The 12,258-nt window shown below is 34.8% G+C and overlaps 2 protein-coding genes across 2 annotated transcripts; one reads left to right on the forward strand and one right to left on the reverse strand.

Annotated features, from left to right (window-relative positions):
• Nucleotides 1–3,153: 3,153 nt before the first annotated feature.
• On the reverse strand, nucleotides 3,154–8,103 carry LOC112021063 (aromatic aminotransferase ISS1). Its single transcript, XM_065776276.1, has 7 exons — nucleotides 7,960–8,103; nucleotides 7,785–7,844; nucleotides 6,757–6,913; nucleotides 5,648–5,754; nucleotides 5,368–5,426; nucleotides 4,479–4,587; nucleotides 3,154–3,821 (listed from the first exon to the last, which is right to left on the reverse strand). Exons 2-7 carry the CDS (start codon nucleotides 7,842–7,844, stop codon nucleotides 3,369–3,371), a joined length of 945 nt encoding a protein of 314 aa, XP_065632348.1. The 5' UTR covers nucleotides 7,960–8,103; the 3' UTR covers nucleotides 3,154–3,368.
• A 492-nt stretch (nucleotides 8,104–8,595) lies between these two features.
• On the forward strand, nucleotides 8,596–12,236 carry LOC136061524 (aromatic aminotransferase ISS1-like; the record flags this gene model as incomplete). Its single annotated transcript, XM_065776277.1, is given in 6 exon segments — nucleotides 8,596–8,700; nucleotides 8,848–8,895; nucleotides 9,796–9,924; nucleotides 10,040–10,099; nucleotides 10,971–11,127; nucleotides 12,130–12,236. Coding segments are annotated over 6 exon segments (564 nt in total), but the record flags the coding sequence as incomplete, so codon positions are not given.
• Between the last annotated feature and the right edge of the window lie 22 nt (nucleotides 12,237–12,258).

Raw genomic sequence — 12,258 nt, forward strand, 5'->3', positions numbered from 1 at the left:
GGCCACAACGGCGACGTTTTAACGGTAAAAAAGAACGGAGAGAGAGTCTGGTGGGGGAAGGAAAGTGAAATTACTATATTGTCCTTGGCTTTTCACTATTTTATGGCTTTAGTATTAAAGTAGGTTCGGTTTGTTTTTTTGCTTTTTTTAGTGGGCTTCTTAATATGGCCGTTTGGGGTTGTCGGCATGTTCTTAATTAGTATATGGTAGGGCCCATTTGTGGGACTCAATTTCAATTTCATTATTAAAGTTTTGGCCCAAAATATGTGGGCCCATTTTAACTTAAAGGTTAAAGCCATTGCCTTTTTTTTTTTTTGAATCAAGTCATTGCCTTTTTGTTGAGAGGGGATGCTCTACTATACTCTTTCTATTGTGTAATAAGAAAAATGCTAGATTTACAAACTTTTATACAAACTACTAATATAATGAGTGGTTATTAGTAAGTAAAAATGTTATTTAATAGAGGGTCCAGATAAAAACTAATAAGAATTAGCTACATCAATAGTTCGTAAAAATCTTTCTTAAAAAAAAAAAAGTTTGTAAAAATATTATGAAATAGTTGTTCCTGAAATATTGCTCTTATAATAATAACCCACAAAATGTGTAGTGTTTCTTTACTGGATTTTTCTTTTTAATGATTGAGTTTTTTACTCATTTATTGGTTAAATTTAAGCAATGATCTTTAAACTCCATCATCATGTTAGTTGTTACAAGCAATAAAGAAAGATCCCTTGGAAACTAAGAGATCTATTTTAAACTAAAGTTTAATGATGGGTTTTAATTTAGAGCAAAGAGAAGTTTGAATTGTGAAGTGTTTGATTAAAAAAAATGGTTCAACTTGACTTTGAACCAGTTTTGAAAAATAGTTGACCGACTAATCCACAAAAAAGCTCTTAGGAAAGAAACTTTAAAATTAATAAAAATGCTTTTGGTATCTAAGAAATAAAAACTAGGTTTATGGAAATGTATTGAGATCATTGTTGTAAGAGTATGATATTGATAAATAGAAAACAAAAAGATGAATTGAAAATATAACAGCATCACCAACCAAAAGATGATGCGCTATACCATCACCAACCCAACAGCCCAAGGCATCATAAAAGCATAAATCACTTATCCGTTGAGTAATAAAGGGAGCAAATCTCTAAGAAAGTTGTTTTCACTAATGCTGCCTAACCGATTTAAATTTTCTAGGATAATATCAAGTGCTTACACAAGTCTCTCTGTTATCTCTCCCCCCCCCCCCCCCCCCCTTTTCTCCTAAATTAGTAATTAAACAATCAAACCTCTAATGGCCTCTTGAATTAGAGCATGGGGAGCACGTCAAAAGAAGGAGATATGAGATTTGCATACTTGTGAGAGACTCACTCCATAAAATAAGGGTTAACACAATTGGTTACTATGTTGTAGCTCAAGTTAGATGTGTGCCATTTGCTAAGAATGTAATAGTGCTGCACTGGTGTTAGCAGGTGGTGCTAAGGAGAGAGAGTATCCCTCTTTATAATTAGAGGATTGTCCTTGTGGGGATGAACTTGATTCAAGGCCAAAGCCCAAATGCTCAGAGCATCATACTTGAGGAAATGGCCAAGCCCATTTCAACGAGTAGTAACAAGAAACCTCTCAAGACTATTCCCATGGAGTTTTGAGCATACTTACCAATCTTGAAACGCTTTTCCAAGCTCATAAGCATGGATGAACCCACAATAAACGAAAGAAGTACCACGTGAGATCGACCCCACCCTTTCTATTCTTGGCCAAGGTGGTGCTCTTACCAATACCATCTCGGGAAACCTCCTGAAAGGATAAGGATCACAGAAGTCGCCATCTCCACATTAAGGAGAGGTTCTCTACCTAATTTCTTCTACTTTAAATACATATAGGACAACCTAAACAATATAAACACCCCCTAAAAGTCTTGTTTCAGGATAAAAACTGGGAAACCAATAAAAGAATGGGAAAATGTCCTCAAAAGATCCAGCTAGGACAGGCCAGCTAGGGGATAAAGGAAGGAAAAATGCCTATAAAAGGGGAGGATATTGCAACAAAGAGGGGATTGGAAAAAAAAAGAAGGAAGAACCCTAAGAGAAGAGAGAGAAAAAGGGAAATATAAAACATTATGTTTCTTTGTAACTTCCAGTACCTCGGGAAAAGAGTGGTGAAGCTTGGTTTGTAATATTTCGTAATCTTACTTTGATGAATCAATTGTTTGAGTTTTCCAATGTGGAATTTTACCTTGTTCTTTTGACAAATAAATTGTGTAAGTCAATTATCTAGAGATCAAAACATTCTTAACATAGTTGTTGTTTCTTTTTTCGAATTTCTGACTCCCACAACCCTGATTTTCTCTTACCTAAAGATATTGCTTAAAAAAATTGTAACTTTTAATTCAAAAAACAATGGTTAAACATTTTTTTTTTTGGAGGGACATATGGGGCTAACTAATTCATCTTGACCCCCACTTAATTATAATAATAATAGTAGTGGTGGTGGTGGTGATGATGATGATGATAATAGGGCACAAATGGATCATGAAACAATGCATCATTATGTACCTGACAAACTCTTGTGGACACTTTTGATGACAAGCCCTTTAAGATATCAAGCCAAAAGTCTTGTGATAAACACGCATACATGCGCAATACACACGCAGAAAGTAGAAAGCAAAAGTTAGAACAAAACTGTTGGGAGTTCTTAACACTACTCCATACAAACTCACAATTTTTGCCACAACACTTTTATATGACAGACTGTGATTGGTTGTTATCATTTTTATATGAACTTACCACTTTTTTTTCTACCAATCACAATCAACTACATGGAAAGTAGTACATTTTTTTTTTTTTTTTGGTACTAGATTTTTTGAATTGTTGTTAGAGAGGTTCGTCTTTCATGTTGCTAACAGAGTAACTTGCCAACGACTTATTAATTATTATTATTTATTACCCATGTGGATTTGATACAATCTCTCTCATGATCATGATTCCCAAATCTACTATATCAAAGCTTCAAACCTTTTTTTTTTTTGAAGTGTCCAAAACTCATCTAAGTAGTGCAAGGAATCCTTTAGAGTGACCCAAAGATGCAGGCTAAGAGTTTTTAATCATGTAAATGGCTAGACCAACCCCTAAGAGTTAGAGCTTCAAAAATCTTGGCTAAAAAAGAGAAAGAAATCAAATATGTTACTATGATGTTATCAGTATCAAGCTAAGAAACATTTGGCACGTATATGAAATAACATGAATGTATTTGGAAATACCTTTCTGAATATACACATTGGAATTAATGCTCCAATTTCATGAAGCGTCCAATTATTCAAATGCAAAAGTACTTCCAATTTTGATGTTTTGAATTAACCTTAAAAATTTTAGTTACTCCACCATGCCATCTCTGACCAATTCTTCTAACCCTCTCCTCAGTCTTTCTGCAGCAGCTTTACATTCACTCTCGATCAAGCCTCCAAAGGAGATCCTAAGGTTTCCTGGACAGCCACATGAGCTTCCCGGGATCACAAGCACTTCATGCCTACGAGCAAGCCATTGAACAACTTTGAAGTCATCCACATATTGATCTGGAAGCTTTGCCCATAGGTATATTGCACCTTCTCCTCCTCTCACACCATCTTCTCCAAGGGGTGAGAGTGCTTCTAAAACTATTTCTCTGTTCTTGACAAGATCTTTTACTCGCTCAGTGACCCACTCAGGTCCCAATTCCAAGGAGTAAAGGGCTAAACGTTGAGAAATTATTGAAGCACAGATGGGAATGTTGTCTTGAACTTTGAGGAGTTGATCAGCCAAGCCCTCTACTTCTGTAGGGTATGCTATCTGCATGCATTCAACAATTAGCGTAGACAAGAAGTGCAAACTTTTGACAATAATATAAAGAGAAAATTGTAAATATGCACTTGGGAGAGATTATTTATTAACCAAAATAAATTGGAAATCCAGCATATACAGAACTTGGTGTTTCATAAACATTCAGTCAGCAAAATGGACAAACCATGATGTCATTTTTGGAATAGCAACTCTCTTGTCACTCAATGTTTTCAAGCTCACTCCATACTTGAAATAGATAACAAAAGTGCAGAAAGAAGAATGAAGCTACTAGTATTGTAAACCTATAGTGATCAGTCAGAGGTAATTTAATTTCTGTGATTCAATTATGATGTTCTCATAATAAGAAATCATCAACAGCTTTTTTTGTTTGAACAGGAAGAACATGTTGCCAGAGAGGATAATAACAAAATCCAGATGAATATTTTTAAAAGATACAGATTCAATTAACTTCTAAGAATAAGAAAGTAACCACCACCAAGTAAGAGATGCATTAACTAGTCACTCTTTATATTTTAGTCTCAATGCTAGCACAATTTGTTCTAAGCAAGCTAATGCTCCATTCAAAGTTTTGCAAAATTTCATATGTATCTTTCCTGTGCTGATCTAAATAAAACAATGAACATTAGATATCAAAGCATAACTTACATATCCAACACGCCATCCCATCATCCCATATGCTTTCGAGAAGGAAAAAATGTTGACTATGTGATTTCCCTCCAGGCATGAGTGTTTTAGACCATTATACATGAAGTACCTGTGAATAAATTCCATAAGACTCGCACGTTATAGTCTCTGCTTCATGAGTAAACAATTAAAAAACAATAAAAACATAAACTCAAGTCACAAGTCAACAGGACCAGATACAACTGGAGAATTATCTTTGAAAACAAACCAATAAAAGTACCCTAACTAAACATCCTAGCAATAACTTCACCATTGGCATCCTTAATTTGCATATTCTATGTGATGTTTGATGGACCAAATTTAATGTTCTAGATAGGCCATCTATGCATTAGTCTAAGATTGGTGCACTTAAACCTTAATGTGTAAATTATTTGGTTGCTATGCACATCATCAAATGTCTTTTTATAAAGTGCTGCATCAGTAGGTGATATTAGCACTTGCCATATCATCAAATCCCATTAAAGTTCACCAAATTGACTAATGGATCTAAGCACATGGGAGCTATAAATCTCACAAACCAAACCACAAAATACCTCTATGTTTAAGGGCATCCCATAGGGGTGGTAATTGTAATTATCCCTCAAATGAAACAATAATACTCCAAGTTCTTTCGTCCACTGCTCTCAACTTTTCAAAAACTCTGTTTTTCGTTATTTATTATCAAAATACAAGAATATTCACACAAACACAATTGTGTCATATGTTGACTTCTAAACCCCCATCCCCCCCCCCCCCCCCGGCGGGCGGCGGGGCTCTCCCCCAAAAAAAAAAACACAAAATATAAAAAATAAAAGAATGATTTAAATTATAATTTTTGTTTACTACACATCTTGTGAAATTACAAACATACTCATAAGTGTTATCTACAAGAAGCCAAGCTCCAGCATCTCTGCAGATATCTGAAATCCTCTACACAAAATAAGAGAAAGCACATAGTTAGAAGATTCCAGAGAATTCAAATGCAAGATCCAAGAAAACAGTTTGTTCTCAAGGATTGACCAAACTCTATGCATTGCGACATTGGTCTGAAAAGGGTACATGCATATGCAAGGACATGTGTGCATATATATAGTTATGAATGTGTGTATATATATATATATATATAGAGAGAGAGAGAGAGAGAGAGAGACCTTAAGAAGAGGCTCGGGAATATAAGTCCCAGTTGGGTTGCCAGGATTAACAACAGTAACAAGCTTTGGGGCTGGATTAGTTTCCAACAACGTTCTTTCTAACCAATCTGAAAATTGATTAAAATTAGATAGATGATCCGAAGAAAGAACTACAGGCAGAAACTAACTGTTTTGGCATGTTCCGTATGTTAAATACACATCAATCCTCCAATATTCCTCTTTTAAAATAACATGCTGAGTTGTATTATGGATATAATACTCCAGAAGCATTGAATACAAGTATAACAATTAAACATAATCATGAATGATGCAAATTTAACCAATATTAGCCAACATTTCTAAGAAGAAAATGATAATTGAACTGTAGAAAACATATTCAAAAGTGGTCTTTTAGTAGAGGATGGTAAAAATAAGGAAGAAATCCTAGTATATGCTGACAATGACACCACCAGAACAGTTTTCTTTTTCCATAAAATACTCCTGCGCTTATTGTCATAGCTTTTCAATACCAACATAATACAAACTAGTAAACAAAGTAGTGAACTACAGAAGCACTTTAGAAGAGCCACCAGCCACTTCAAGGATGTCATTCAATAAGGAATTTGGAAATTCTATGAACTTCTGAAAAGGATCAGGATGTAGGGGTTTAAAATCCCATCATTTACAACATATTTTGTTTGGAAAACATTTGGGACTTTTTATAATCTAAACCCAAAACATAATCACTACAAAAACACTGGCCAAACTCATCTTCCACAGCAAAAGCACCACCCTTCAACCATCCAAACCCACTTAGTAAAGCAAACAAACCCCTCAGTATACCTCAAGGTGTGTCATGAGACATGAGAACAAAGCACCGGAAGATTAAAATGATTCTTTTCTGTCATGCAATGGCAATGGAAGATAATACTCCAGACATGAATTTATTATAACAGTTATAATTGTTTAAGTCCTTAAATACCCAGATTTCCCTTTCTGATAAATTGCTTCACATTGCTAATATCCAATTTCATACAAGGAGCAGCACAACCATTAGGAGGTAGCCCAGAAATGTCAAAATCAGTAGAGTTCATATAAAATAAGCAGGTTGTGAAGCTTCTTAATCTTACCTGCATCTGGATGAAGTGTCTCAGGGTTACCAGGACCCACCAGTATATTAGTGATGCCAGTCATTTGGAAGGACATGTATGCATTGAAGTAGTATGGTGCAAACATAACAACAGAATCCCCAGCATCACACAATGTAAGAACAAGATTTACAAATGCCTGCATTGCAATAGGTTGCATCAGATTTCATGTAATGAGTACTATAGAACTGTTGAAAAATTCAGAGTGCTTTGTTTCAAGCCAATAAAATGAGTAACCATGTATCATGAAATTTGTTTCTTACACAATGCCTAAACATATAATGATGAAAAACTATGTGAAAGGAAATTATAAATAAATAAATAAACTGTATGAATTTTGACATATCTTAAGTTCAGTATATGATCTGAAAATTTGCCAAATATGCAAAATCTGGCATGGAAATATAGCATTCAAGGGAAAATACACATACGCAAACTCTTTTGTGAGAAAAACTTCTTGCATCTCTAGAGCGGCATAAATAATTACCATATCCCACCATCCTCCATAATATGTAGGAGTTTTTTGGCTAACTAATCAAACAACTTTAGCTCTAAAAGCAAGAAAAAGTCAATTCTGTGATACAAGCAAATTGGCAACCTTCAAATTTTCATATTTAAAGACATATTGCTCCTCTGTTTTGGGTCCTAGCCAACATGTTATAATTTGCTGCTCAGGTAGGCTAAGGCTGTATTGTGATGTTGAAAAATCAGATTGCAGATAAGCAAGCACGAGGAGCACCTAATAGGCAGAAGAATAAAGCATGACACTAGAACAAGGAACCAATAGAAGGATTGCATTTATGCACAATCAGGCACTGGATTGCACCAAGTGGACCCCCTTCCCTTATCCTAGCTGCTGTGCAATTAGACATGTAGAGCAAACAATTGGCTTTCCAACTTAACTCTCTCACATTCCAAAAGCTAAATACTGTTTTTTTTTTTTTTTTTTTGGCAATAGCATTTAATAAAATTTTGAGGAAAAAAATAATAATAAGAATGATCTTGCCTACCTGATTTGCACCTGCAGTAACCATCACTGAAGATTTGTTCAGTTTATTTTCTAGACGCATCTGCAAAATCAAATTAACTTACAACTTTCAGTTGGATAGCCATATTGGTCTGATTTTTTTATTAAGATGAACAATTGAAAAGGGTGCTTGAGATGCAGCTCTTAAAGATAGATACCTTTTTTATCAATGCCTCCCTGAGTTCAGGGATACCTTCATCAGCACCATAACGACTAATTGAAGGCTCAAATACAAGTTCTCTGGCCCTATCCAATGCCTGTTGGGGTGGTAGCCAATAAACTACCCCCTAGAGCATATATCAACCACAAGCATAACATGTCATACAAAAATGCAACCGAGGGACAAAAGCCACTTAAAATTACAGTTCTAAATTAATAGTATAAGCTGCAACCAAAAAATAAACCAATGATATAAACACTGGTAAAAATTTAACACCCTCCAACCAATGAACAAAGCCTCATGAATAACCAAAACAACAGGACTAAGCGTAACTTCCCAAATGAAAATTTCTTAAAATTATTCTTGTAATTTTTCAGGAATAAAATTTTAAAAAAAAAAAGAAAAAAAAAAAATCTCAAACAAGTCAGAAATCTGTTGAATGTTTGCTTCATATATATAAAAATAGATCGTCCCCAAATTTTCTTAAAGTTGTTTTGTCACAATATAACAAAATGGGGCCTTGAAATTTTGGGATTTAACAAGGGAAAAGATTTTCTTAATCACGTCATTTTCTTCGTTTATGTTCTTATACAAATTCGGTAAACAAATACCCCCCCCCCCCCCCCCCGCTCATTTTGAGTGGGTTTTTTTGTGTGGCTGTGTGAAGGAGGGTGAGATGGGTTCGTTCGGAAGGCTTGCAACGAGGGTTGTGGAGACTCAGATGCCGGTCATGGTTAAGGTATAAAGGCTAAAAGTCCAACTGGGTTTTGTTTTTCTTTCTGAATTTGTTTGTTTTCTAGCTTCAATTTGCATTTGGATTTGTGTAATACTGTATTATGTTTATGTTTTTGGTGGTGAAGAAGTGGGGATGTTTTGGTTTTTCCAGGTACAGGAACTGCAACGAACATACAAAAATGCTGTGTCTTTGGCCCAGGTTTGTGTTTTCTTTTTTGGATTCCAATGTTATGTTGTTGCAATTTGGTTTTAATTCAGGTGTCGCTGTTAGTGTTATCATTGAGTTATTGAGAAATGAGAGGAAAAACGTCATGTTTTAGTCTTCCAATGTTGAATTGTTACTATATTGGTTTGGTGCTGAGTTTTATGAGTATGGAGGTACCAAGAAATTAGACCAGTTTTGTTTATTCTATGAAAATTAGTGTGTATTTGGTGCAAATTTTGAAAGGTATGTTCTTTGTTTTGAAAGTTGAAAACTGAGGACAGGACATGGAAAATGTGTTTGGCAATGCATATTTTGAAACTACTTTTCCTAGTTATTCTAGAAAAATGGGCTCTTTTTGAGAATTCCAAAGGTTTTATTTATTTATTTTTTTTTTTTGGGGGGGGGGGGGGGTATTTGTTTCCCGAATTTGTATAAGAACATAAACGAAGAAAATGACGTGATTAAGAAAATCTTTTCCCTTGTTAAATCCCAAAATTTCAAGGCCCCATTTTGTTATATTGTGACAAAACAACTTTAAGAAAATTTGGGGACGATCTATTTTTATATATATGAAGCAAACATTCAACAGATTTCTGACTTGTTTGAGATTTTTTTTTTTTCTTTTTTTTTTTAAAATTTTATTCCTGAAAAATTACAAGAATAATTTTAAGAAATTTTCATTTGGGAAGTTACGCTTAGTCCTGTTGTTTTGGTTATTCATGAGGCTTTGTTCATTGGTTGGAGGGTGTTAAATTTTTACCAGTGTTTATATCATTGGTTTATTTTTTGGTTGCAGCTTATACTATTAATTTAGAACTGTAATTTTAAGTGGCTTTTGTCCCTCGGTTGCATTTTTGTATGACATGTTATGCTTGTGGTTGATATATGCTCTAGGGGGTAGTTTATTGGCTACCACCCCAACAGGCATTGGATAGGGCCAGAGAACTTGTATTTGAGCCTTCAATTAGTCGTTATGGTGCTGATGAAGGTATCCCTGAACTCAGGGAGGCATTGATAAAAAAGGTATCTATCTTTAAGAGCTGCATCTCAAGCACCCTTTTCAATTGTTCATCTTAATAAAAAAATCAGACCAATATGGCTATCCAACTGAAAGTTGTAAGTTAATTTGATTTTGCAGATGCGTCTAGAAAATAAACTGAACAAATCTTCAGTGATGGTTACTGCAGGTGCAAATCAGGTAGGCAAGATCATTCTTATTATTATTTTTTTCCTCAAAATTTTATTAAATGCTATTGCCAAAAAAAAAAAAAAAAAAACAGTATTTAGCTTTTGGAATGTGAGAGAGTTAAGTTGGAAAGCCAATTGTTTGCTCTACATGTCTAATTGCACAGCAGCTAGGATAAGGGAAGGGGGTCCACTTGGTGCAATCCAGTGCCTGATTGTGCATAAATGCAATCCTTCTATTGGTTCCTTGTTCTAGTGTCATGCTTTATTCTTCTGCCTATTAGGTGCTCCTCGTGCTTGCTTATCTGCAATCTGATTTTTCAACATCACAATACAGCCTTAGCCTACCTGAGCAGCAAATTATAACATGTTGGCTAGGACCCAAAACAGAGGAGCAATATGTCTTTAAATATGAAAATTTGAAGGTTGCCAATTTGCTTGTATCACAGAATTGACTTTTTCTTGCTTTTAGAGCTAAAGTTGTTTGATTAGTTAGCCAAAAAACTCCTACATATTATGGAGGATGGTGGGATATGGTAATTATTTATGCCGCTCTAGAGATGCAAGAAGTTTTTCTCACAAAAGAGTTTGCGTATGTGTATTTTCCCTTGAATGCTATATTTCCATGCCAGATTTTGCATATTTGGCAAATTTTCAGATCATATACTGAACTTAAGATATGTCAAAATTCATACAGTTTATTTATTTATTTATAATTTCCTTTCACATAGTTTTTCATCATTATATGTTTAGGCATTGTGTAAGAAACAAATTTCATGATACATGGTTACTCATTTTATTGGCTTGAAACAAAGCACTCTGAATTTTTCAACAGTTCTATAGTACTCATTACATGAAATCTGATGCAACCTATTGCAATGCAGGCATTTGTAAATCTTGTTCTTACATTGTGTGATGCTGGGGATTCTGTTGTTATGTTTGCACCATACTACTTCAATGCATACATGTCCTTCCAAATGACTGGCATCACTAATATACTGGTGGGTCCTGGTAACCCTGAGACACTTCATCCAGATGCAGGTAAGATTAAGAAGCTTCACAACCTGCTTATTTTATATGAACTCTACTGATTTTGACATTTCTGGGCTACCTCCTAATGGTTGTGCTGCTCCTTGTATGAAATTGGATATTAGCAATGTGAAGCAATTTATCAGAAAGGGAAATCTGGGTATTTAAGGACTTAAACAATTATAACTGTTATAATAAATTCATGTCTGGAGTATTATCTTCCATTGCCATTGCATGACAGAAAAGAATCATTTTAATCTTCCGGTGCTTTGTTCTCATGTCTCATGACACACCTTGAGGTATACTGAGGGGTTTGTTTGCTTTACTAAGTGGGTTTGGATGGTTGAAGGGTGGTGCTTTTGCTGTGGAAGATGAGTTTGGCCAGTGTTTTTGTAGTGATTATGTTTTGGGTTTAGATTATAAAAAGTCCCAAATGTTTTCCAAACAAAATATGTTGTAAATGATGGGATTTTAAACCCCTACATCCTGATCCTTTTCAGAAGTTCATAGAATTTCCAAATTCCTTATTGAATGACATCCTTGAAGTGGCTGGTGGCTCTTCTAAAGTGCTTCTGTAGTTCACTACTTTGTTTACTAGTTTGTATTATGTTGGTATTGAAAAGCTATGACAATAAGCGCAGGAGTATTTTATGGAAAAAGAAAACTGTTCTGGTGGTGTCATTGTCAGCATATACTAGGATTTCTTCCTTATTTTTACCATCCTCTACTAAAAGACCACTTTTGAATATGTTTTCTACAGTTCAATTATCATTTTCTTCTTAGAAATGTTGGCTAATATTGGTTAAATTTGCATCATTCATGATTATGTTTAATTGTTATACTTGTATTCAATGCTTCTGGAGTATTATATCCATAATACAACTCAGCATGTTATTTTAAAAGAGGAATATTGGAGGATTGATGTGTATTTAACATACGGAACATGCCAAAACAGTTAGTTTCTGCCTGTAGTTCTTTCTTCGGATCATCTATCTAATTTTAATCAATTTTCAGATTGGTTAGAAAGAACGTTGTTGGAAACTAATCCAGCCCCAAAGCTTGTTACTGTTGTTAATCCTGGCAACCCAACTGGGACTTATATTCCCGAGCCTCTTCTTAAGGTCTCTCTCTCTCTCTCTCTCT

Source organism: Quercus suber, unplaced genomic scaffold (genome assembly GCF_002906115.3).
Source record: "Quercus suber isolate HL8 unplaced genomic scaffold, Cork oak 2.0 scaffold_131, whole genome shotgun sequence".
Lineage (NCBI taxonomy): Eukaryota > Viridiplantae > Streptophyta > Magnoliopsida > Fagales > Fagaceae > Quercus > Quercus suber.

What these genes read in the sequence shown, in the direction of transcription:
- LOC112021063 (XM_065776276.1), bottom strand. Translation starts at nt 7,844, where the DNA reads ATGCGTCTAGAAAATAAACTGAACAAATCTTCAGTGATGGTTACTGCA. An exon ending in TTACTGCAGGTGCAAATCAG is followed by an intron (nt 6,914 to 7,784) that starts GTAGGCAAGATC and finishes ATTGCAATGCAG; the next exon opens with GCATTTGTAAATCTTGTTCT. An exon ending in GACACTTCATCCAGATGCAG is followed by an intron (nt 5,755 to 6,756) that starts GTAAGATTAAGA and finishes ATCAATTTTCAG; the next exon opens with ATTGGTTAGAAAGAACGTTG.